The following is a 24042-nucleotide window of genomic DNA, read 5'->3' as shown; positions in this document are numbered from 1 at the left end:
CCCCGTCCCCCTCAGAGCCTCCCGTCCCCTCAGAGCGCCCCGTCCCCCTCAGAGCCTCCTGTCCCCTCAGAGCGCCCCGCCCGGCCCCCCCTCAGGGCGCCGCAGCCACAGCACAAGCTCTTTATTGCTGGAGGACACACACTCCTCCACAGACAGACACACAGACATGCACTGACGAGAGGGCTCCCTCCATTGCCCCTGGCCGCCCCCCGGGCCCCGCTGGGCACAGAGCAGGTGTGAGAGGGGAGGGGAGGCGAGGGAAGGGAAGGGGAGCGGAGGGGAGGCCCGCCCCTCCGGCCCTGCAGGAAGACCCGGGGGCAGTGGGGTGTCGCCAGAGCCTCTCCGGGACCCGGTCTGGATTGTTCGTCGCGGCCTCTCCCTCCGGCTCACAGGGCGCTCTGGGCCCACCCCGGGAGGCGGGCAGCCTCGGGGGGCTCCCCGGCGGGGTCGTGGGGGGCCCCGTTGCTGTCAGGGCCCCGGGTCAGCAGCAGCTTCTCTGTGGGGGCCCCGCTGGAGGGCCGGGCGGGGGCTGGGCGGCTGCTGCCCGGGCGCTCCTCCCGCAGCCCCTCGCCCGCACGCCAGCGGCGCCAGCTCCGCAGCAGCTCGGCCTGCACCTGGGACGGCCGACAGGTGGGGCCGGGCCGGTGCCCCCAGTCCTCCCCCCCTCCCCCGGGCTCCCCCAAAGGCCTGGCACCCCGCCGGGAGCAGGACGGGCTCTGCCGCCAGGATGCGGGGGTTTGGGGCGGCCGGCACGTGGGCATGAAGGCTGGGCGCCCGGGCTCACTCTCCCACCCCCCGTCGTCCAGGCCCCACTCACCTCCTTGTTGAGGAAACAGTAGAGGACAGCCACCAGCAGGCCCTGCAGAGAGGGGTCACCTGGGGGTCAGCCAGCCCCACGGGAGTGTGGGCACCTGGGGGGCACCGGGGGGTGGGCACCTGGGGGGGAGGGCACCTGAGGGGCACCGGGGTGGGCACCTGGAAGGAGCTGAGGAAGAGATCGAAGAAGAGCTTGGCGAAGCGCAGGGTGCCCTGGGCGTGCTCGTCCGTCACGAAGGCGAACACCACCTCGTGGACGCCCAGCAGGGGGATAAGGGTCAGTGTGGACTTGGCCAGCCTGTGGGGGCGGAGCCTGAGCAGGGCACTGCCCCCGCCCCTGCCAGGCCCACCTGCCCGCACCCCCTTGTCCACACTTCCCCTGCCCGCACCCACCCTGCCCACACCCTCCTGCCCACAGCCCCCTGTCCGCACCCACCTTCCTGAATGCCTCTGCCCGCACCCCCCTGTCCGCACTTCCCCCGCCCGCACCCACCCTGCCCACACCCCCGCCTGCACCCCCCTGTCCGCACCCACCGGAACTTGTAGTCCGTCTGGCGCATCTGATGGGCCCGCAGCTTGGCCACAAGGATGTGGAGGATCCGGACGAAGATGAAGAAGTTGATCTGCACGTGGAGGGCCTGGCTCAGGGCGCCCTGCCTCCCGGCTCCCGGCTCCCCGGGCCCTGGGGCTAGAGGGCACGGGGCCAAGACGGCAGCCCAGCCCCAGGCCAGGGCGCGGGCAGTGTCCTGGCGGCGTGCCGGCCTCCCTCCCGTCCGCCCAGGCAGGATGCTGTCTGCCTCTTGGCCGCCGGTACCGCAGGCACACGAGGAGGGGGGGTGGCCGCCCCAGGCCCCGCCCAGAGCCGCCATTTCCTCACCACAAGGGTCAGGAAGACGGGGAAGCGCAGGATCCACCAGAAGCCCATGTTGTCGTTGCTGGTCCAGCACCTGCGGGCGGCGCTCACGCTGTCAGCCCCGCCTGCCCCGACAGCCCCCCAATGCCCGCAGATCTAATCGTGACGGGAAAGACCCCATCCTGGGCACCAGGTCTGCTTACCCCCGACGGCCTCAGGCCAGGGACACCCTCCCCTGGCCCGTCCGCCTCGGCGGGTACTCACTGGATGTTCTCGAACAGACACTTCACCACCGCCCAGGGGATGACGAACAGCATGGGGGCGCCTGCAGGGGCGGCAGCTGTGGTCCTAGCTCCCCGCCTCCCCCGGGCGTGCCCCCCCACCCCGCAGCGGCCCCTCACCCCAGCCGATGCCCAGGTACAGGGCAAAGTAGCTCCTCTCGGGGCCGGTGGACAGGCCCAGCAGGCTGAGCAGGTACACGCCCTCCACCAGCAGCCAGCAGGCGTTGGCCACCACGCCGTACTGCATGAACACGGTGGCCACCCGGCAGCCCGCCACCGCCTGCGGGCAGGGCAGCGCGTGAGCGGGCCACCCGGCCCGGTGGGGGAACACGGGGGTGGGTTTGGGGGGACGGGTGCTCACCCCGTCGCTCAGCCAGCCCCGCACGCTGAGGTCATCCCCGATCTGCTGGCCGTAGCGGGTCTGGAGCAGCGTGTCGATGGCCAGCACAGAGCCGGCCTTGAGCACGAAGGAGGCGAACAGGTTCGCGTGGATGTAGTTGCGGGTGCAGCGCAGCCTCCTGTGGGGACGGGAGTCGGCGCCCGCCCGCCCACACCCTGCCAGCCTCCCCTCCCCCGGCGTGGGCCTACCTGAGGCCCAGCAGGACGGCCAGCGCCAGCAGCAGCGCCCCCAGCGAGAGGCAGTACCCCACTGTGTACATCACCTGGAAGCCGCGGTACAGCCTGGCCACGCCATTCTGTGGGCCACAGGGCAGTCAGGCGGGTGGGGGACGCCCCCCGGCCCCCGACCCCCGCCCCCTGGCCCCCCGGCTGCCTCACTGACCTGCACCTTCACCTCCTCCTCGTCCATCTGGCACTGGGACGCGTTTCTCCATGGCTGCCCGCGCGGCCCCCGCACCCACTGCCCGTCCGGCCCGCACCTCTTGTAGACGAACCGGTGCTGGACTGCGGGGGGCGAGGGGGTGTGATGGTCTGAGGCCCACCCCACATCCCTGCACCCCCCCTCCCCATTCCCCGTGCCTCTGCAGGTACCTTTGTGGTACCAGGGCAGGTACCAGGGGCAGGAGATGTTGGCCGTGGTATTGGGCGGCGTGTCGGGCCAGCAGGAGTACTTGTCAAAGGTTCGGTTGCAGACCAGCTCTGTGGGGATGTGGGCACTCAGCAGGCCTCGGCCTCTCGCCCCGCCTGCCTGGGGGTCCTCTGAGAACCGTCCTCTGCTCCCGCCTCCCCTGGGCCACCCCGCATTTCCCTCAGCTTGCCCCACACCTACCTGGGGCTCCCCCTCTCCCCAGTTCCCTTTTTAAAGTGCCTCCTGCTCTGGGGACTGAACCCTAATTTCGTTGGCTCTCTTCCTGGGCCCAGCACCCACCCTGTGGGCAGTCCCTCCCCCTGCCCTGGGCGGGTCCCTTCCCTGCCGGGCAATGCCTGCTCCCGCCGCTCTGCACCCGGGGCCTCCAGAACTGTCCAGACACGGACCCCAACCTGGCCTGGCCCTCTGGCCCCCGGCCTCGTGAGGTCGGCCCACCTGTCTCTGCAGCCCCCTGTGGCCTCTAAGCCCCCATGGGGCGCCAGCAGCGGGGGTGGGGGGCACGGAGCACCCCAGTGCGGAGGCCAGTCTACCGCCTCTCTTCCCTCCTGCTCCTGTGGCCTCGGGCACGTCACCGCCTCTCGTGACTCAGTTTCCTCTCCTGAGCTGAGCCTTCCCAGGAGCGGAGCCAGGAGATGCCCGGGAGGGAGGCGGCTCCCCGAGGCTCACCCGTGGGGGGCGGCAGCAGGCTCAGGTTGTGCAGACACTGGTCCCCGTAGAGCTTCCACCTCTCGAACAGAAAGTCCATCACCTGCGCGCACGGGGCCTGCGGCTGAGGCGGGGAAGGGGTGGGAGCGGCCGGTCAGCAAGGGCCGGCGAGGGCGGGTGGGGGGAAGGGGACGGGAGGGTGGGCGAGGGCCAGAGCAGGAGGGGCGCTCACCTGGCTGGTCAGCAGAAGCAGCAGCAGCAGGAAGGGGGGTGGGCGTGGCCAGGTGGGGGGCATGCCTCCGGGCTGCTGCCCCCCACATCTGCCTGGGGCTGCAGAGTGGGGGCAGAGGGGGGCAGAGGGTGCTTTTAGGGGAGCGCTCAGAGCAGCGGGGTGGGCAGGCAGCTGGGCTTGCGGCAAGGCCCAGTGCGAAGGCTCGGCTGGGTCCTTCTTGGCCACAGGGTGTCCTGCTCCCCTTAAGCCCCCTGGAGTCTTGGGGTCCCCTCGATGAGGGGAAGCTGGGGAGGTAGCGCCCCTGGCCAATGGGTCCTGCTCGGATCCTGGGGGCAGGGGTTCCGTGGCCGCAGCTGTCTTCCTGGCTCCAGCGCCTGCCCTCCCCTCCCGGGTGGCAGCCATCAGCCTCTGGCCCGAAGCCCAGGCAGCCCCTCCCCCTTGGCCCCCACGCCTCCCCCCATCAGCCCTGGGGAAGGCGGGGGGGGGGGGGAACAGGAGCAGTGGCATGTTCTCAGGGTGGCCCTGTCCCACCACTGCCAGCTGCTGGGCCCAGACTCGGGGCGGGGCGGGGGGGGGGGGCCATGAGGCCTACTCCCAGGCTGCAGCTGCCCCATAAATCCTCCCTCGGGCTCCCAGCAACTCCCATGGGGCAGCTGGAGGCGCCTCTCTCGGGGCCGGGTGCAGGGCTGGGGCCCCCTTCTCTAGGCCCTGGCTGGGCCCAGCAGGTGACGGAGGGACAGAGAGACAGGGGGACAGGGGGACAGAGGGACGGGGACAGAGGGACGGAGGGACGGAGGGACGGAGGGACTGAGGGGCTGAGGGACTGAGGGGCAGTGGCTGTCTGGAAGGCACTGCCAGGGAGAAGCCAGGAAAGGGAGAGCAGGTGCAAGCTGTGGCTGAAGGTGGGGGTTGTTCAGACACCCCAGGTTCCAGCCCCGCCCATTAGTCCAGCTGGTTCTCATGGGGCCATTTCAATCAGGGCCTCCCTGAGATGTGCCCCCCCTCTCCCTTCCACTCCCTTCCCCTCAGTGGGGTCCTGGATGCCCCCGTGAGAAGAGCTGAGTGATGGGGTGCACCTGGCTCCCAGCCTGCGTGGGGCTTCTGACCCGCCCGAGGGCCAGGTGCACAGGCGAGGCCCCGAGCTCAGGGCTGCGGGGTGGGGGGAAGGGGAGCCACAGTCTGAGGGTGCTCTTGGCAGAGAAGGGGGCAGTGTCTTCTGCCCCAAGGTCACAAAGGGTTCCTTCTCTCCTGATTCTCACCGCCCCGCCCCTCCTGCCCCAGCCCCAGCCGGGGGCCGCGGTGAGGAGCCGCCTCTCCAGGTCCCTCTGCTGCAGTGAGGGGCTCGGGGGCAGGGGTCCTGAGCAACTGAGGCTCTGGGCCCAGGGAGGGGAGGGACGGGTGGCTGGGCCAGTGCACAGCGGGATGCTGGCCCGAGGAAGGACACTGCCCGATAAGCTGTTCCCAGTCCAGGCCCTGCGGTGTGTGTGTGTGTGTGTGTGTGTGTGTGTGTGTGTGTGTGCTGCGGGCCCAGGAGCTCCACCAGGAAGCACAGCCCCCCATAGTCATTTGGGGGGGAAGGGGGAGCCCCTCCCCTGCACAGAGCGGAGGACTGGGCACCCAGTGCGGTCCCGGGACTGAGGACAAAGGAGTTAACTGCTCAGAGCCTCAGGTTCCCCACCTGGGACGGGGTGCCGCCACCTCAGGAGTCAGCTCTGCCACCTGCGGGCTAACGGGGTGTCCCGGCCAGGCCCCACCCCCACGGGACAGGGAACCCCAGGGCGGCCGAGCACAGGTCTGGGCTGCGGGGGGATGAGGTGTGAGCCCTGGAGGTGGGGCTGCAGGTGGAGGTGCTGGACCCTGCATTACTCACTGACCCCCCCAGCTGAGCGGGGTGGAGGCCACTGGCCGGGGACCAGGACTGTGCCCGCAGATGCCAGCTCAGGTTGGGCCCCTGGAGTGGAAGGGGCTGGGGGGACTCTCCCCTCCTCCTCAGCCCCACCCTCCCCGCTCCCCGCACCTGCCCGTTGGCACTCGCCCTGCCCCCGCCAGCAGAAGGCACACTCACTCCCCGCGTCACCCACTGCTTGGCCGGTGTCCCCACCAGGTGTGGGGGGGAGGGCCGAGGGACTCCCAGGCCTGGGGGAGGGACCCGGCGGTGGATGGCCATTAGCAGAAGGGCAGGCTCCCAGGATGGAGATGCAGGAGGGGCAGAAGGTGCAGGGGGGCAGGAGGTGCAGGGGGGCAGGAGGTGCGTGGGGGGAGGGGGTGTTTGTAAAACCAGATCCAGTGGCGGGAGGTGGTGGCCCGAGGGCCAGGCCTGTTGACAAAGCCTGATCCCTGCCCTTCACCCCGGCCCGGGGGAGGCGGCACAGCTCCCACTGCAGCCTCCCCTCCCCTCCCCCCTGCTCCTGCCCCCTTCCCCCCCCCCCCCAGCCGGGTGGCCCTCAGCGCGCGGCGCTGCATGCGGGTGCCCAGCCTCCGGTCACTGGGTTCAACTGAGGGGGGGGGGGCGCGAGGGGAGGCGGGAACCCTGCGCCCAGAAACGGAGGGGGAGCGGGTGCCAGTGACAGGTGGGCTTCTGGGGTGCCGGCCTCTAGCCCCCCATCCCGGAGACATCCCCTCCCGGGCCCCAGGGGGAGGCCAGGCCGCCGAGGACCCCGCCGGGGAGTAGCAGGGAGCCCGTGGGGGCGGGGCGGGGTGCTGGGGGAGAGGGGACCCCGCGCTTCCCGAGAGGAGGGCGCAGCGCCGACCGCCCCCCACTCCCCCGCCCACGGCCCGGAGGGCGCACCGGGGCTGGATGGAGGGTGAGGACGCAGCCCGGTCCCCGCCCGCCGGTTCCGAGCCTCAATTCTGCGCCCCCGGGACGTCCCCGCGCCTGTGCTCACCGCGCTCCGCTCCGCTCCGCTCCGGCTCCGGTCCCCGCGCCCCGCGCCCCGCGCCCCGCCGCCCGCTCCGTGCCCGCCGGCTCCGCGCGCAAACTTTCCGGCGGCGACGCTGGGCGGCGGTGGCGACGGAGGCGGCGGGAGCGGCCGGGGCGGGAGCGGGGACGGGAGGGGGAACGGGGAGGGGGGGAGCAACCGAGGGTCCGCGCCCCGCTCCTCCCAGCGGCGCCGCGCGTCCCCCTGGCCCCGGGCGGAGGGCGGTCGCCGGTCTGCGCTGCGGGGCGGGGACGGGGGCGGACAGGGGGTGGCGGTTGGGGCGCCCTTCCTCTTGCTCCCTCTGGTCCCAGCTTCTCCCTGGTGCGGGGTGCGGGGTGCGGGGTGCGGGGTGCGGGACGCGGGCTGGTTTCCCTGAAGGACCTGCTCCCCACCTACCCCCGCGGCTCCTGGGCGCAGTGCAGGCAGATGGGGGACCCTTAACCCGGTCTCAGGGCCCAGGTCACCTCCATTAACCCCCTCCAGTGCCCCTGGGCCCCCCCACTGTTTGGGGACGCTCCACAGCTGCACCCCCAGCCTTCTGCCTGCAGACCCTTGGGCACCCCCTCCTCCCCCAGGTCTGCAGCCAGCGCCCCGCTCTGCTTGGGGTCCATCCACCCCCTCACCTGCCAGGTCCCCCCCCACACACTGGGGGCCCCATCTTTCCTGGGCTTTCAGCATTCAGGACAGGACATAGCCGTTCCTTCTAGAAAGTTCTCCCTCCACTGTGGCTTCCAGGGGCCTCTCCCCCCACTGCCCCTCACTGTGCCCGCTCTCCAGCCCCACGGGCTGCCCGGGGCCCTGGATGCTCCCCCCGCCCCCATGGGACCCCCGCCTCTCCTCTGTCTCCGGGCCCCTCTATGCTCTGTTTGGGGGGCACTGGCAGCCATGGTCCCCTCGGGCCCCTCCAGCCCCCAGAGCAGAGCACCGCCGGCCGCCAGAGGTGCTGGCCGGGCCTGGGCCCACCCGTGCCGCCCGGAGCCCTGTGAGGGGGTGAGGGGGTGGGAGGCCCTCGGGGGGAGCTCCCCAGACCCCCCTTCTTACCGGTCACCTGGAGCCCTGCCCCCAGGGCGGCCTTTCTCTTTCAGTTCAGGTGCCCGCCAGGAAGCAAAGGTCAGAGGCAAAGGTCAGAGGCAAAGGTCAGAAAGCAGCTCTGCCTGCAGAAGGGCCACTGTGCAAACGCAGGTGCGGGCAGGGGAGGGCCTCCAGCCTGTGCCCAGACTGGCCCCCTCCCCCCCACAGTCCCCCCCACAGCTCCCTCCTCCCCTACAGCCCCCTCCTCCTCCCACAGCCCCCTCCCCCGGCCCCTCTCCCCTCCCCTTCCCCACCCTTCTACCCCTCCCCTCCCCTTCCCCACCCCTCTCCCCCTCCCTGTGCACCTGGTGGGGGCACAGATCGGGTCAGAGTGCCCTGTGTGTGGGGTGACTGGACCACCCCCAGGCGGCTGTGATGTCAGAGGTGGGTGACCCTCCCGTGTGATCCTCGGCGATGCCCGCCTCCCTGGCCCTTAGTCTGGTGAGGCTCTGGCTGGGCCCGGGCCCAGCTGTCCAGGACAGGCGCTGGGTGGCCGGGAGGGGACAGATGGGGTGGGGTTCCCTCCTCGGACTGGGGCCACTTCTATTTTTTTAAAAATATATTTTATTGATTTTTTACAGAGAACAAGGGAGAGAAATAGAGAGTTAGAAACATTGATGAAAGGGAAACATTGATCAGCTGCCTCCTGCATATTCCCAATGGAGATGTGCCCGCAACCAAGGTACATGCCCTTGACCGGAATCGAACATGTGACCCTTCAGTCTGCAGGCTGACGCTCTATCCACTGAGCCACACGGGTCACGCTGGGCCATCTCTATTTACATAGCTGAATTCATAGACATAAACAGAGCAGGGATGGGAACGGAGGGGCTGGGCCTTCCCACACAGCGGTCCGCGGCCTGGGGTCGAGGAAGGCGCCTGCCCGCCGGGTCCCGGGGTCCTGTGGGGCGGCCTCTGAGGGCAGCACCCGTGCCGGAGCCAGTGGGGCAGGGCGGGCCGGTCTGCACGGAGCTCAGTGGGGACAGGCGACCAGGCCCTGGAGCTGGCACCGCCGCCCTCCCAGGAGGACCACCCCGCCCTCCTGTTCTTGGGGGGCCAGAGGACAGCGAGGAGTAGAGAAAGGGGGCCAGATGGGTGGTGCGGGCAGAGCCGGGACGGAGGGACCGGGAGGGGAGGGCCCGTCCGGGCAGCGGACCGGAGGCACTGGGCTGGTGCCACACCAAGTGCTGGTGGCACCCGGCTGGTCCCTCCGTCTCCTCACTGAGCCCTCATTCCTTCCCATTCCTCGTCTCCAGCTTTTCTTGGCACACTGAGAGCACAGCGTTTCCTTCTGCTATAGAGCGCCTCACCAGTGGGGCTTGGCTCGGGGTGGAGTATTGACCTAGGAACCGGAAGGTCACGGTGCGATTCCCGGTCAGGGCAGTGGCCCGGGTTGCGGGCTCGATCCCCCATGGAGGGGGCGTGCAGGAGGCAGCCGGTCCATGATCCTCTCTCATCATGGATGTTTCTCTCTCCCTCCCTTCCTCTCTGGAACCAATAAAAACACATGTACGAGCCAAAACCGGTTTGGCTCACTGGATAGAGCGTCAGCCTGCAGACTGAAAGGTCCAGGATCCGATTCCGGTCAAGGGCATGTACCGTGGTTGCAGGCACATCCCCAGTAGGGGGTGTGCAAGAGGCAGCTGATCGATGATTCTCTCTCATCGATGTTTCTAACTCTCTATCCCTCTCTCCTCCCCTCTGTAAAATATCAATAAAATATATTTAAAAAAACAAACAAACATGTATGAGAAACATGTAAAAAGAACTGAAATGCTGATGCTTGCCCAGCCTCCCCATTGCTCCCACTGAGCCAGGTGGCGCTCGGTGATGGTCACAGGGGGACGTGGAAAAGGTGTGTTGTATCGGCCAGATCATCTTGAAGGCGGGTGAGGGCCTCGGGCAGCGTGAGGCTGTGGGCGGCCGTCCTGTGGGTCCCTGGACGCTGGTTGCTGGTTGGCTGGCTCACCGCCTGCTCTGAGTTCCGGAGGGCGTGGGGCTTGGCTTACCTCCCGCCCCCTTTCCTTCCTTGTTTTGGCGGCCCCTCCCCGCACAGGTCCCCTCACACCCTGGGTGAACCTCGTGTCCTCGGGCAGGCAGGCAGCAATCTGTTCTTCCAAACCATGTGTCCATTCAGTCCCGCCAGCAGGGAGCACTGCTCCCGGACACACTCCCAGCCCGCAAGTTACTTGGTTTTATTTTTTAAAATATATTTTTTAGCCGAAACCGGTTTGGCTCAGTGGATAGAGGTCAGCTTGAGGACTAAAGGGTCCCAGTGGCTTCTGGGTCCTCCCACAGGCCCCGGCCCCAGGCCCTCCCACCTTTCCCAGCACCCTCTCCCCCCACCCCAGGCCTGACTGGGTGGATGGGCCTGTGGCTCACCTGTTCCCTCCGGGTTCGGGGCCTCCCGCCCTGCTGCCTCCTCTGGCCCCCGCCCACCTGTCCCTGGGCAGTGCTGTCCCCTGGCCCCCACACTGTCACTGACCCCAGCCTGGTGCCCCCACAGCCTTGGCCCGGCCCCTCCCGCCGCTGCCATCCCTCTAAGTGGCCTGATTCAATCGTCGGCCGTCTGGATGCAGCTCCCGGGAGCCTAAGGACCCTGCTGGTGGCTCCGGGCGAGAGGCGCCAGGGCGACGGGGAGCCGGGGGTGGAGCCACTGGGGAGAGAAGAGACGCGGAGGTTCCTGTTCCAGGCTGGACTGGGTCCCCCACATTCACGGTGACGCCTGACCCCGGCAGCTCGGGAGGGTCTGTATTGGGAGGAAGGGCTCCACCGGGCAGGGCAATGAGGTCATTAGGGCGGCTCCGGGGCTGAGCATCCACCTCGGAACAGGGAGGTCAGGTTCGATTCCCGGTCAGGGCACAGGCCCAGGTTGCGAGCTCCATCCCCAGTGGGGGGCGTGCAGGAGGCAGCCGACCCATGATTCTCTCTCATTGATGTTCCTGTATCTATCACCCCCTTCCTCTCTGAAATCAATTAAAATAATAATAACAACAGTAATAATAAAATGTTGCCCTAACCGGTTTGGCTCAGTGGATAGAGCATCGCTCTGCGGACTGAAGGGTCCCAGGTTTGATTCCGGTCAAGGGCACATCCCCAGTGGGGGGGGGGGGTGCAGTAGGCAGCTAATTGATGTTTCTAACTCCCTCTCCCTTCCTCTCTGTGAAAAATCAATAAAATATATTAAAAATAAATAATAACAGTAATAATAATAATAATAATAATAATAATCTGTGGATGGAGGAGGAGACAGGCCTGGGGCAGGGCTGGCCGGACTGGCCATCTCCTGTGAGATCAGAACTGCTGACCAGCTCCCTGAGGCCCGGGGCGGGAGGGGCATGGTGGGTCCTGGGAGGATGGGCTCCCTCAGGGCAGGGTGGAGGTGGGGGCCTGCAGAGCCCAGGGTTCTGTGTGTCCGTAGGGTGATGCGAAGGTGGGTTGCTCAGGGGCAGGCGCCGATGGCCTCAGAGCCCTAACGGTAGGAATTGGACACCGTGTCCTCACCGAGGGACCAGCCGCCCACCGCTGGAGAGCAAATTACCTAAATGTGCCCGCTCCCAACAGCCAGCACTTATCCCCACGGGGCTCCTGCGGTCCCTGCGTCAGGTGATCAGCTGGCTGAGCAGCCAGAGAACGGTTCTCCCCCTTCCTAACGCCACGGCCCTTTAACACAGCTCCTCATGCTGTGGTGACCCCAGCGCTGTCATTATTCTCATTGCTACTTCATCACTGTCGTTTTGCTACTGTTATGAATCGTAATGTAAATATCTGAGTTTTCCGATGGCCTCAGGCGACCCTGATAGCGGTTCTCAACCTGTGGGTCACGACCACTGGGATAGGGGCTTAATCACAAGGAACAAGAGCCTGTAATTATTGGAATCGAGAGTCCAGGTCAGTGGTCGGCAAACTCATTAGTCAATAGAGTGGCAAACTGTGGCTTGAGAGCCCAATGTAGCTTGCGAGCCGCAGTTTGCCAACAATGCTCTATCCACTGAACAAACCCTCATGACTTAAAACAGAAAGAGGAGGAGACGTTCTGGAGACGGTGGTGACGGCTGCCCAGCGCAGCCCCAGTCCCGGATCCGTACACCTGCCGCAGGCCCCGCCCGCACCTGCAGTCCACCCGCCCACACCTGCGGACACTTCTGCCATCAGCGGGCTCACCTCCCTGAGGGGAGGGTCGGCCTCCATGGGCGCACGTGTCTGAATGCAATGGAGTGAGGTGTGTCTGTACTCAGATTCATTATATGTTAATATCATTATATTATTTATTACATTTCACCATAGTAAAACAATTTATAAATATATATATTTATTGATTTCAGAGAGGAATGGAGAGGGAGGGAGGGAGGGAGAGAGAGAAACATCAGTGATGAGGGAGAATCATGGATCGGCTGCTTCCTGCATGCCCCCTACTGGGGATCGAGCCCACAACCGGGGCCTGTGCCCTTGACTAGAATCGAACCCGGGACCCTTCAGTCCCCAGGCTAACGCTCTAGCCATTGAGCCACACCAGCTAGGATGATTAAACAATTAAAAATAAATTTTTATTGATTTCAGAGAGAGGAAGGGAGAGATATAGAGAGAAACATCAGTGGTGAGAGAGCCATAGCTGGGCCAGTGCATCAGGTCTGGAATGAGGCTCATCGTCCTTGGCATCGCAGCTCCCAGAGGCTGCAGGATACGGGGGGAGCAGGACCGGGTCAGGTGCAGGCTCAGCGGAGGGTACGTCTCCCAGGGGGCGGCCTCAGGGACGCAGGGGCCCGGGGCCCCGCCTGGGGAGGGGGCCTGTGGTGGGAGGTGGGTGCCCCCAGCACTAGCCACTGGCTCTTCGCTGCTGCCTGCTCGGCCCCTGCAGTAGCTCTGCATGGTGGTGGCCGGTCCTCCAATCCCCACCGGGGGACTCAGAGTTGGGGTGCTGGGAAGAGGCCACCCCAGGGGGGCCCAGGGTTCCCCATAACCCCTGCAGGGTGGGAGCTGTCGCCTGCACCGGCGGCCTTGGAGGGTGAGTGAGGACTCAGTCACACGCAGGGGGTCGGGGGGGCAGAACAGGAAGTGGGGGTGCAGGCCCTGGGGGGACACACGCTGAATCCTGCGTCCAGCGCCCCAGGCCGGCTTCCTCTCAGAGCCTCTCCCTCCAGCCCCCCTGTCCCCCCTGCCCACCCAGCCATGCACCAGAGGCAGCAGCGGGTCTGCGGGGTCCCCCAGGCCGCCCTGCGTCCGCGGGACAGACATCCCGGCTGGACGGGCCCACGGCCAGCCTCGCCCTTCCTCCGTCCCCTGAGCTCAGGCCCCGAACCCGCGCGCCTCCGGGTCCGCTCTGCGCCCCGCCGCCCCTTCTCCGGCCCGTCCCGGAGCGCAGGGCGGGTGGATACCGGCCGGCCGGCCGCCTCCAGTTCGGGGCGCCCTCAGGGCGGGGCCCCGCCGGCCGAAGCCCCCGCCCCGGCCCTGCTGCCTCCGCCGGGCGGGCGGCTCGGACCGGATCTGGGCCTGAGTTTTCCAGTTGGAATTGTCTGGCCAAACCCCAAACCCCGGAACCCTCCCTCCCCGGCGCCCCTGCCACCCGGAGCCCGGCCAGGCCGCACCCCTGCCGCACCGGCCCCACCCACCCACCACGCCCCGCCCCTTCCACACTACGCCCCTCCCCTCCAACAGCGGCCCCGCCCACCTGCCGCCACAGGCCCCGCCCACCCCTCCCGGTCACACCCGCCGCCACGCCCGCCCGCCCCGCGGTCAGCGTCGCCCGGCTGCCCCCCAGCGGCCGCGCGGGGAGTGACAGGCTCTGCTGTGTTTGCGGGCCGAGGTCACCCCCACCCAGGCTTGTCCATCCTCACCTGGGTCTCATTGGGGGGAAGGGTCAGTTCCGCGTTTGGGAGACGGAGGAGGAGCCAGGAAGGCACACGCCCCTATAAGAGGGCGGTAGGCGTGGCCCTGACCCAGAGTGTGGGGTGGAGGCCGTGCTGTGCCTGGGTCACCCTTGGGGTCAGTGATAGGGCCCGGGGTCAGGGTTCATGCTGGGGAGAGTCAGGGTTAGGGGCCATAGATGGTGACCAGTGGCACTCATAATTGTTAGGATTTCGCCTGATTTAAAAAATATATTTTTATTGATTTCAGAGAGGGAGAGGGATAGAAACATCGATGAGAACATAATTGATTCGCTGTATGCCCCCTTCTGGGGATGTGCCCCCACTGGCAACCTCTTGGTGCGCGGGATGGCGCTCAACTAAGTGAGCCACCGACCAGGGCAGGAGTGACTTTCTTTGTATGTCTAGCCCTGGGTGGTGTGGCTCAGTGGATAGAGCATCAGCCTGTGGACTGAATGGTCCTAGGTTCAATTATGGCCAAGGGCATATACATTGGTTGTGGGCACCTCCCTAGTAGAGAGTGTGCAGGAGTCTGCTGGCCGATGTTTCTAACTCTCTATCCCTCTCCCTTCCTCTCTGTAAAGAATAAAAATATATTAAAAAATATATATGTCTAGCCCTGGCTGGTTTGTCACAGGTGATAGAGCCTCCGGACTTTAGGGTCCCAGGTCTGATTCCAGGCAAGGGCACAGGTCTGGGTTGTAGGCTCCATCCTCAGTGTGTGTGGGGGGGCATACAGGAGGCAGCTGATCCATGATTCTCTCTCAGCATTGATGTTTCTCTCTCCTTTCCTCTCTGAAATCAATTAAAATATATTTTATATATTTTTTAAAGTCACTGAGGCCTGGGGCTCAAAAGCCCACTGGCCTTTGGCAGGAGGATGGGAGCCACCGGCCAATGACTCGCCCACAAGAGGCCGAGAAGACTGGGGAGTTCTGTGCTTATCTGAGCCAAACGGCCACACAGGTGGGAGGAGGGCTCGGGTGCTCCCGGGAAGGCATTCGCAGCTGCTTTCCCGTTTTGTGAAGGGCCGCCCTGGCCAGTGTGGCTCAGGGGAGTGTTGGCCTGCTGACTGCAGGGTTGGATTCCGGTCAAGGGCATGTACCCGGGTGCAGGCGCCATCCCTGGCCCTGGTGAGGCCCCCATCTGTCTCCCTCGCGTGATGTCTGTCTCTCCCCTCGCTTCCCTGGAAGAACACCCTCGGGTGAGGATCGACCAAAGCAGCAGCAGCAGCAGAGAGTGGAAGGGGCACCGGAGGGGAAGCCAGGGTCCGACTCCGGGCTGTGTCCTCCGTGAGGGTTCATCCCCGGAGGTAGTATTCGGGCGCCTGCCCAGTACGTGCCTGTAGCCACAGCACGGATGCGGCAGACACCAGCCTGGCACACAGGAAGCCTGGCTGCTCCGGCTCCCGCAGGGCCTGCCGCCAGGGCTCCCCTCGCTGGGGCACTTCCTGCGGGCTCCCCTCTGTGCGGACACCAGGCAGGACACCCTGGGCCGGATCAGTCCTCCCAGGAGGCTGTGGCCGGAGCCCGCACCTGGGCCTCCGCCTGTGGGATGCGGGGTGACCTCGGTGACCCTGAGGAGGAAGCTGTCCCCAACAGGACACGGCAGAACCCGCCCGCACTCCCGGTGACACCGGGCAGGCCTGGACCCGCGTGGAAACGGTGAGGATGGGGCCAGCGAGGCCGCCCGCCCCGAACTCAGTGCCCAGCCTCTGCTGCCCCCACCCCGTGTCCTGCCCACGTGCACACGCCCTGTCCGGTGAGCTCTGCCTCTGGCTGCGGGTCACTCTGTGTGCGGGGAGGGTCCAGTCACCACCATGTTCGTTGAAAACCCTGTGTCCGCCCCGACCTATGAACCAGGAGGTCAGGGTTCAGTGAGATTCCCCATCCCCAGTGTGGGGCGTGCAGGAGGCAGCCAGTGATTCCCGCTCATCCTCGATGCTCCTTCCCCCCCCCTCCCCTCCTCTCTGCCATCAATATAACATATTGAAAGTAAGCCAAGCCCGGCTTTCCCACTGAGTCTGCCTGGTGCCCTCACTGAAATTTTATTTATATATTTTTTATTTCAGAGAGGAAGGGAGAGGGAGTGAGAAACATCAATGATGAGCGCACGCTCCCCAATGGGGATCCAGCTTGCAACCCGGGCATGTGCCTGACCAGAATCAAACCTGGGACCCTTCAGTCCGCAGGCTGGAGCTCTATCCTCTAAGATACACCAGCTACGGCATTTTGTGCAGCTTTTTGTAAATCAGACAGTCTCTCTTTAAGGAAAAGGCCTGTGATGATGGGGAGGGTGGGGCCAGAGGACCCAAGGCAGGGCAGGGGGATCCTGGGGCGTGGATCCAGCCAGGCCCCACACTGCAGACTGTGCTGATCCCGCGCACCGAGGCTGTGGGCCCTGAACCAGGACTCCCCGGGAGGCCCCACGTGCACCCAGCCCTTTGCTGTGTGGGTGCTCTGTGCCAGGAGCCCCAGGAGCTCTGCCCACGCCCTCCTCTGTGCCCTGAAACCTCATCCTCCACCCCACCCTCTGCTCTCTGCCCTGCACTGGACCCCGGCCAGCCCGGCCAGCCCAACCGCCTAACCAGACGGGGCACTTTCTCCCTCAGCCCTGGCCCAGCAGGCGTGGCCTCATGGGGCCGGGCTGGAAGGCTGGTGAGATGCCTGCTGCCCGGGCACATGGCTCGCAGCTGACGGATGCCAGGCCGGTGCTCCGTCAGAGCAGCCGAGGGCCCGGTGGCCGAGCCAGGGACCGACCGTCCTCCTCACGCCCATGAGCTGCTGGGCGGCGCCACCGCCAGCCCTCACAGCCGCAAAGCGTTTCCCGCCAATGACCGGCCCGGGTTTGCACTGCATGCCCAGCGGGTGCAGAGGCTGGGGCGGGAGGCGGGTGCGGGTGGCTGGCTTTAACAGCCGCCTCACTGAGGTTCCCTGGCTTCCAGCGTGGGCATCGCTGTGCAACCATCGCCACCTTCTACGTCCTGCTTCCCTGCTCCACGCTCCAGACCGGGGTCAGGGCCCTGAGGTCTGAGCGAGCTGGGCTGCCCACCCTCACCCACACCCCCATCCCCTCATCCACGCCCCCATCCCCTCACCCACGCCCCCATCCCCTCACCCACACCCCCATCCCCTCACCCACACCCCCATCCCCTCACCCACACCCCCATCCCCTCACCCACGCCCCCATCCCCACGCCCCCATCCCCTCACCCACGCCCACATCCCCTCACCCACACCCCTATCCCCTCACCCACATCCCCTCACCCATGCCCCCATCCCCTCACCCACACCCCCATCCCCTCACCCACGCCTCCATCCCCTCACCCACACCCCACCCCATCCCCTCACCCCCACCCCATCCCCTCACCCACACCCACACTCCCATCCCCTCACCCACACCCACACCCCCATCCCCTCACCCACTCCCCCCTTCCCGACCACACCCCCATCCCCTCCCCCACACCCCCATCCCCTCACCCACGCCTCCATCCCCTCACCCACACCCACACCCCCATCCCCTCACCCACACCCCATCCCCTCACCCACACCCCATCCCCTCACCCACAGGCCTTGCAGCACCAGCCAGGGCTGGGCTTCCCGCTCTGAGACCCCTGGGAGGAAGCAGGGACCCCGTTGCCCTTGAACAGCCGACCACAGAGCAGCCGCAGCCTGGACACAGGAGGACACACCGGGCAGCTCAGTGTCCTTTATTGCCACCTGCCCCCGCCGGGCACAGCCTGAGGCCGAGGCCGGAGCAGAGGCCGCCGGCTCGGGGGGGGCTCGGGGGGAGAACCCGCTATAGCAGAGCCTGAGGGCTCCGGCTGCTCAGCTCTGGGCCTCTCCGGGGAGGGGGCGCAGCGCGGCCACGTGGGCCACGGCTCCGCCTGGGCACGCAGTGGCCTCCGGGCGCTGAGTTTTGGCAAAACTAACTGTTGAAGGACTGGGGGCTGGCTGGCGGGGAGGGGCGAGGGGCCGCAGCTGTGGGCTCAGCTTCCCGCCCGAGGCCCGAGGGACATGGCGGGGGCCCCCGGGGCCAGAGGGCAGGGGCCCCAGGAGTCCGGACAGCCCAGTGCGCCCGCTGGACGCCCGCCTGCGTGGCCGGTGCAGGGGGGCGGGGGCCCGCCGCTGGAGGATGCTGGCCAGGCAGGAGCAGGAGGCCCGCGGGAGGAGGGTGGCCGTGGGTGCAGCCTCTGCGCCGTATCAGGACGGCACTTTGACGCCGAAGTACTTGCGGAGCTGCTCCAGGAACACGAAGGTGAGCACGGTGTGCGGCATGAGGCGGATGCCGGCCGGCACCAGGCCCTGGGGACAGAGCGAGAGCTAGGGGCCCAGCCCCACCCACCGTGCGCCCCGACCCGGCACCACCATCCTCCCACCACGCCCGACCCCGACCCGGCACCACCATCCTCCCACCACGCCCGACCCCGACCAGGCACCACCATCCTCCCACCACGCCCGACCCCGACCCGGCACCACCATCCTCCCACCACGCCCCTCTCGCCCAAACCTTGAAGAAGGCCAGCGGCCCGAGCCTCGCGGTCTCCATGGTGCAGTGCAGCACGCCCTGCAGGACGAGGGAGGCGGATGGAGCGCCCCCCGCACCGGGCACCCCCCCCACAGCACCGGGCACCCCCCACAGCACCGGGCACCCCCCGCACCGGGCACCCCCCCCACCGGGCACCCTCCCCACCGGGCACCCTCCCCACCGGGCACCCCCCACAGCACCGGGCACCCCCCACAGCACCGGGCACCCCCCCCCACAGCACCGGGCACCCCCCCCCACAGCACCGGGCACCCCCCACAGCACCGGGCACCCCCCACAGCACCGGGCACCCCCCCCCACAGCACCGGGCACCCCCCCCCACAGCACCGGGCACCCCCCCCACAGCCGGCTCAGGCCAACGTGCAGTGACCCGCAGCCAGTACACAGTGTGGCCGGACACTCAAACAGGACGAGGTGTGAGCCAAAAGGTCACGCTGCAGCCGCTGCCTGGCTGCCTGCTGATGCGGCAGAACCAGAGCCCGGGGAGGGGGGGCGCAGGCCGTGGGGACGCTGAGGGCGCGGGGCCCGGCGCCCAGGCCGTGCTCCTGTCAGGCGTCGGCCCCGCTGTCAGTACGTCAGCGGCTCTGACCCAGGGCCACACGGGCCAGGGCTCCCGGAGGCGGCCGCTGGGCGGGACCCATGGGACGGGGACGGGGAGGGGGACGGAGAGGGGGACGGGGACAGGGAGGGGGACGGAGAGGGGGACGGGGAGGAGGAGGGGTGCCGGGACAGGGTGGGGTGGGAGGACGAGGTGGGGTGGGGGGACGGGGACAGGGACGGGGTGGGGTGGGGGGACGGGGTGGGGTGGGAGGACGGGGAGGGAGACGGGGAGGAGGAGGGGTACTGGGACAGGGTGGGGTGGGAGGAGGGGGAGGGGTCGGGGTCGGGGTGGGAGGATGGGGAGGGTACAGGGACGGGGTGGGGTGGGGTGGGAGGACGGGGAGGGGGAGGGAGGCGGGCACTGGGTGGGGTGGGGGGAACAGCTGTCGGCCACCCCGGGGCCAGGACGGGTGCAGGGCAGAGCTCACCTGGTACTCGCCCTTGGAGTTCATCAGGCGGGTCTTGAGCACGTCCAGGGGCTGGCACAGGACCGTGGCACACCCGCCCTGGGGGGCACGTCGTCACCCCTCAGCCCTCAGCCCGCCCAGACCCTGTGAGTAACCCAGGGCTGCAGGGCACTGACCACTCCAGCCCGGCCGGCCGGGCACCCCGCTAGGGGTGTCAGCCCCGCCCCGCCCCGCCCCGGACTCACGGCGATGAAGCTGGCGATGAAGTGTGTGAAGATGCCGTCCGACAGGTACCCCGTGCTCAGGACCAGCTGCTTGGCCTGGTCGTAGCAGGACAGCTGTGGGTGCAGGGAGGTGAGGGAACAGCACCCGGTCACCAGGCACCCGTGGGCGTCACCGCACGCACTGGAGCTGCTGGGCAGGTGAGACCCAGGCCGCGAGGGGCTGCCCACAGCCCTCCCCTGCCCGCCTGTGCCCACCTCCCAGTGCCCCCCGGTGACCCCACCTTCCCCTGTGGTGTCTGGGGGCGCGGCAGGCAGGGACCCCGAGGCTCCCCCCGCAGAGCCCACCTGGCCCACAGTGACCAGCATCCCCCGGCTGGAGGCCATGGTCGCGCCGGAGAACAGCTTCCTCGGACCCTCTGGGGAGAAGCGGCACCGCCACGTCACCGGCTGCCCCCTGGACGCTGCCTTCCCCCGACTCCTGGGGCTCTGGGCTCCCGGCGGGGGCTGCCTGGCTTCCACTGGTCCTGCCCCAGCCCCTGCCCAGCCCCTTCCTGCTCCTGCCCAGCCACTGCCCAGCTCCTGCCCAGCTCCTGCCCCAGCCCAGCCCCTGCCCGGCTCCTGCTCCTCACCTTCACGGGCCACGCGATACAGGCCGTCCAGGGCGTGGGCGTAGCTGCCAGGACACAGAACGGACCCACGTGAGGCCCCCCGACCACAGCTCCCTGGGGGTGCCCAGGACGAGCCCCGAGACCCTCCAGGAAGCACGGGGGAAGGGGAGCCAGGCCTTCCGGAGCCAGAGCCATCTCCTCCCTCGGGGGCCTCGGCCCCAAGATCCCAGAGACCCACAGGGAGCCCCCGCCCCAGGCCGGCCCTGGCTGATCCCAGGACAGGAGGCCCCCCCCCCCCGCACGCTGTGCCTGGGGGGCGGGAGGGGGTGCACAGCGGGCCGGCTCAGAGCCACCTCCCTGGAGCTGACGCTGAGACGGGGCTCCCTGGGCATCTGTGCACACCCAGCCTCAGTGACAGTGCTCGGACACCACAGAAAGCAGTGCCTTTATCACCGGAAACCCAGCTCCTGCCCCAGAAGAGCCCAGCGCAGGCCTCGGCCGACCCCACGGAGACGCGGGCGAGGCGGGGAGCAGACCGCCACCAGCCCTGGTCCCACCCCGCTCTGCTCCCCGTGGCCTCAGTCCCGGCCGAGCCCCACGGTGGCCCCAGCCGCCCGGAGGGCAGAGGGGCCGGACTCACTTCCGGCGCTGGTCCTGGGGCAGCTTCATGTCGTTCTGCATCCTGAAACACGAGGAGGGGCTGAGCAGCGGGCCCCTGGCCCCCCCAGGCTCGGCCGGACCCTGACCTCGGGGCCACTGACCTGACGTTGACCATGTCGGCGGGGGTCCCCACAAAACCTCCGATGAAGCCTGGCAACAGACCAGACAGCTGGTGACCCGTCAGTGCCCCACCGCCCCGCCCTGCGCCCCACGCCCCACTCACCGCTGATGGCGCCCAGCAGCACCTTCTTGTAGAAGGGCAGGGGCCCCTCGCTGCCCTCGGCCAGGCGGTCCCGCACCGTCTCGTAGATGGCAAACCGAGTCAGCGAGTAGGTCATCTGGGGGAGGGGCCGGCTCAGAGCGTGGGGGGGGGGGGGGGGGGGGGAAGGGCCAGGACAGGGCAGGCTGGACGTGGACCCCTGGGGCGCCCCCCCCAGCTGGCTGGGCGCACGGGCATCACCCCGACCACGGGGACGTGGAGCCCTCCCAAGACCGCACGCCAACCAGTGGCTGAGCCAGTCTGCCTCGGTTTCCCCGTCTGTAAGTGGCACACCCCACGCCCCACGTCTCCGCCCACCCAGGGCGCCAGCTCCCGGGCCCTGGGTTCCTCCCTCCTGAGCAGCCTCACAGGAGGCGGCGGCTGCGATGGCCAGGGCGCCCCCCGCCCTCCGCCCTGGGGGCCCGGCGGGCACCTGCCGGCACAGCGAGGCGCTCAGGCCGTTGTAGAGCGCCAGCACGCCGTCGGAGCGCACCACCTGCAGCGCCATGCCCGTCATGCCCATCCTCGCCTCCTGCTGCGTCTGCAGGTGCACCTGGGGGCGGGGGCACACCGCTGAGGCCTCTCCCAGCCCACGCTGCCCACCCCCCAGCGCCGCGCCTGCCGCCACCTACTGTTTTACCAGCCACACCAGGGGACTGGCACACCCACCAGGCACCGACACCTGCTGTGGGTGGGGATCAGCAGCCCCATTTTACAGATGAGGAGACTGAGGCAGGACCCGGCAGGGTGACTCCAGAGCCCCACTGTTCATCCTGCTCACTTCTCAGGGGACAGAATTATGGGGACTCAGAAGCACGGGGCCTAGGAGAGGCAGGTGGGGCTGGGGCAGAAGGGAGAGGCTGGCATGGGCAGGTCGTTGACCCGTGCCTCAGGTTCTCTCCTTGTGCTGTGAGGGTGAGGGACTCAGTGGATACCCTCCCTTCAGGCTCTTCCTGGGCCTCCGGGGATGGAGAGGCCTGTGCCCAGCTCAGGGACACAGCTGTGTCCTCCCACTGCCCGAGCCAGCTGGGCAGGACAGCGGGCACTGGGCCTGCGGTCAGGGCGGCCACGCGGGCAGCACCTCCCGTCCAGGCAAGAAGAGGCTGAGGATCATGTCAGGACATGAGACAGGAAGATCCAGGAGCTTTAAAATAATTTCCCCAATGGCCACGCGGAGGTAAAACCCCAGCCAGGCCTCCTCCACCCCTGGCAGGAGGCCATGTGCCCCGGGCACCTGCCTCTCCTGCCTCAGCCTGGCAGCAAACAGCACCTGGGGGCAGGCAGGAAGGGCAAGGGGCAGAGACGCCGGAGGGGCCTTGGACTGTGGACTCTGCAGCCCCTGGAGGCTGTGCCTGCTCCTGGCCAGACCCTGAGCGTCGGGGCCCCTGTGAGGGGGTGGGGACCTGCGTGGGCATCCAGAAAGGGTGAGGGAGGGCTCTTCACCCCACCAAATGCACCTTCCGGCTCACTGCTGGGCCCCTGGTGGTCAGCGCACCCTCCAGGCCCGGGGCCACTCCCAGGCCAGCCAGGTCTCCGCGGCAGCTGGCTGCCAGCCTCACTTCTGCTCACCTGATACTCGCCCTGGAATTCACCAGGTGGCATCTAACTCACTAATCAGAGGCAATCCCCTCCCATTAGAAGGGCTGAAGCAGCAGCATGCCCACAGGCAGGGGACGCCTGGGGGCGGCGCCCGGTCAGCCTGGCCACAGGAGTCCATTTCTCCCAGGAGGCCACGTGGGCACAGACACTGGGGGGGCAAGGCAGGGGTGGCCGCCCCTTGCCCACAGCCCCACGTGACACAGGGCCATGCCCTGGGCGGCCTGTGGTTGGTCTCCGGCGCTTTCTCCTTTGTTCTTTGTGGGGAGGCAGAGCAGAAAACCACCCCCCGGGCTGGCCCTGGAGACAAGGAAGTTTTATCTCATTCTGCCCTGTAAGCAGAGCAGCACCGTGTGCACAGAGGCCGAGGCTGCCGGGAGGCACCCGCCAGTCCGGGAGGAAGCAGCTCAAGGCGGGGGCGCCGGTGCCATATCCGCCTCCCCCTCCCTCCGCCGGGCAGGGGGCCGCTGGGATCGAGCCCTGGGTGCGGCCCCCCCCCCCCCAACTGTCACCGGGCGGACAACATTCTCCGAGGAGCGGGGGCCAAGTGGCCGCCGAAGGTCACGGGCAGCGAGGCGCAGGGCTGGGAGGGACAGGCCTCCGGGGCCGGGGCCGGGGCGCCCACCCCGGTCAGGCCTGGGGCCTCCGTCCATCCCGGGCGGCGGCGGCGGCGGGCGGGCAGGAGCCCGTGGGCTGCGGTCCCGGGGCCGGGCCGGCGGGCCGCGGGGGCGGGGGCGGGATGGCGCGGAGCCGGGATGGCGGAGCCGGCCCGCCGGCGCCCTCACCTTGAGCAGGTCCAGCGGGTGCGTGCAGCAGGCGGCGCCGCACGAGGCCAAGCCCCCGAAGTACCAGCGCGACACGCGCACCTCGGCCGCCATGCCCGCGGCCGCGCCGGTTGCCGGCCTCACCCGCCCCCGCCCGGACCCCGAGCCGACCCGGACCGCCGCGCCGCCCCAGCGCCGGGTTCAAAGCGCGTCTGCCACCCGCGCCCGGAGCAGCCAATACGCCCGCGCGGCTCGGGGCGGGACCGCATCCGGGGCGGGGCCGGCGAGACCACGCCCCCGGGTCTTAAAGGGGCCGCGGGGCCGTGGGCTCCACTTCCCAGTTCTGCAGGCCGCCCCGATGCCCCAGGTCCCCCCGCCCGAGGGCACGTGGCTCTGCCCCGCCCGCCCCGCCCCGCAGGTCGGGGTCCTCCCCGGGCACGTGCAGCTGCAGAAGCAGCAGATCCCCTGGGACCAGGCTGCGGTTCCAGTAAAACCAGGGGCGAAAGGCAATCCCGAGACCAGACACCGCCTCCACCCGCGCTTCCCGGCCAAGTGCGGCCTCAGGGCTCCTCTGACCGGCCCCCCCCCCCCCCCCCCGGGCTGAGTCCTGGGAGACGGACCTGGGTCCCAGCGCCAGGCTCCGGCCCCCAGG

The 24042-nt window shown here is 68.3% G+C and overlaps 3 protein-coding genes across 9 annotated transcripts in view; 1 reads left to right on the top strand and 2 right to left on the bottom strand.

The window, feature by feature from the left end:
* P4HB (prolyl 4-hydroxylase subunit beta) overlaps window positions 1-13224 on the top strand; it is a 36836-nt gene extending 23612 nt beyond the window's left edge. The window contains exons 12-13 of the mRNA XM_045572264.1: window positions 4759-4767; window positions 13155-13224. The gene's annotated coding sequence lies outside the window, so the exon portion shown is untranslated. The remainder of the gene's footprint in view (window positions 1-4758; window positions 4768-13154) is intronic.
* On the bottom strand, window positions 308-18423 carry GCGR (glucagon receptor). Of its 5 annotated transcripts, none has more exons than XM_045572275.1 (14): window positions 18420-18423; window positions 3876-3973; window positions 3665-3767; window positions 2941-3048; window positions 2732-2853; window positions 2539-2645; window positions 2312-2468; window positions 2071-2230; window positions 1934-1994; window positions 1694-1763; window positions 1351-1439; window positions 976-1114; window positions 818-859; window positions 308-614 (listed from the first exon to the last, which is right to left on the bottom strand). In XM_045572275.1, the coding sequence occupies exons 2-14, from the start codon at window positions 3936-3938 to the stop codon at window positions 387-389; spliced, it is 1449 nt and encodes a 482-aa protein (XP_045428231.1). In that variant the 5' UTR covers window positions 3939-3973; window positions 18420-18423; the 3' UTR covers window positions 308-386. The 5 variants fall into 5 exon arrangements, with proteins under 5 accessions (XP_045428231.1, XP_045428232.1, XP_045428230.1 ...); XM_045572276.1 differs by lacking the exon at window positions 18420-18423 and adding an exon at window positions 7835-7949 and having other exon boundaries at window positions 2539-2642; XM_045572274.1 differs by lacking the exon at window positions 18420-18423 and adding an exon at window positions 7835-7946.
* On the bottom strand, window positions 17426-23600 carry SLC25A10 (solute carrier family 25 member 10). 3 transcript variants are annotated; one of them, XM_036412345.2, is made up of 11 exons: window positions 23412-23599; window positions 21464-21583; window positions 20995-21109; window positions 20873-20921; window positions 20752-20793; window positions 20133-20176; window positions 19849-19919; window positions 19525-19617; window positions 19301-19378; window positions 18237-18293; window positions 17432-18031 (listed from the first exon to the last, which is right to left on the bottom strand). In XM_036412345.2, exons 1-11 carry the CDS (start codon window positions 23502-23504, stop codon window positions 17930-17932), a joined length of 864 nt encoding a protein of 287 aa, XP_036268238.1. In that variant the 5' UTR covers window positions 23505-23599; the 3' UTR covers window positions 17432-17929. The 3 variants fall into 3 exon arrangements, with proteins under 3 accessions (XP_045428261.1, XP_045428262.1, XP_036268238.1); XM_045572305.1 differs by lacking the exon at window positions 19301-19378 and having other exon boundaries at window positions 17426-18031; window positions 23412-23600; XM_045572306.1 differs by lacking the exon at window positions 21464-21583 and having other exon boundaries at window positions 17426-18031; window positions 23412-23600.
* Between the last annotated feature and the right edge of the window lie 442 nt (window positions 23601-24042).

Source organism: Pipistrellus kuhlii, unplaced genomic scaffold, assembly GCF_014108245.1.
Source record: "Pipistrellus kuhlii isolate mPipKuh1 unplaced genomic scaffold, mPipKuh1.p scaffold_m20_p_44, whole genome shotgun sequence".
Taxonomy (NCBI): domain Eukaryota; kingdom Metazoa; phylum Chordata; class Mammalia; order Chiroptera; family Vespertilionidae; genus Pipistrellus; species Pipistrellus kuhlii.
Note: the sequence above shows the minus strand (reverse complement) of the source record. Positions and strands in the feature narration are given on the sequence as shown.

Bases quoted from the DNA above. Each gene is read 5' to 3' on its own strand.
- GCGR (XM_045572275.1), bottom strand. From the start codon at position 3,938: ATGCCCCCCACCTGGCCACGCCCACCCCCCTTCCTGCTGCTGCTGCTT. The intron at 2,231-2,311 runs GTGAGCACCCGT...CCCTGCCCGCAG, and splicing joins GGGGCTGGCTGAGCGACGGG to GCGGTGGCGGGCTGCCGGGT. The intron at 1,995-2,070 runs GTGAGGGGCCGC...CCGCCCCTGCAG, and splicing joins GTACCTGGGCATCGGCTGGG to GCGCCCCCATGCTGTTCGTC.
- SLC25A10 (XM_036412345.2), bottom strand. From the start codon at position 23,504: ATGGCGGCCGAGGTGCGCGTGTCGCGCTGGTACTTCGGGGGCTTGGCC. The intron at 19,618-19,848 runs GTGGGCTCTGCG...CTGCACCCACAG, and splicing joins TGCTGGTCACTGTGGGCCAG to CTGTCCTGCTACGACCAGGC. The intron at 19,379-19,524 runs GTGAGTCCGGGG...CGTGCCCCCCAG, and splicing joins TCATCGCCAGCTTCATCGCC to GGCGGGTGTGCCACGGTCCT.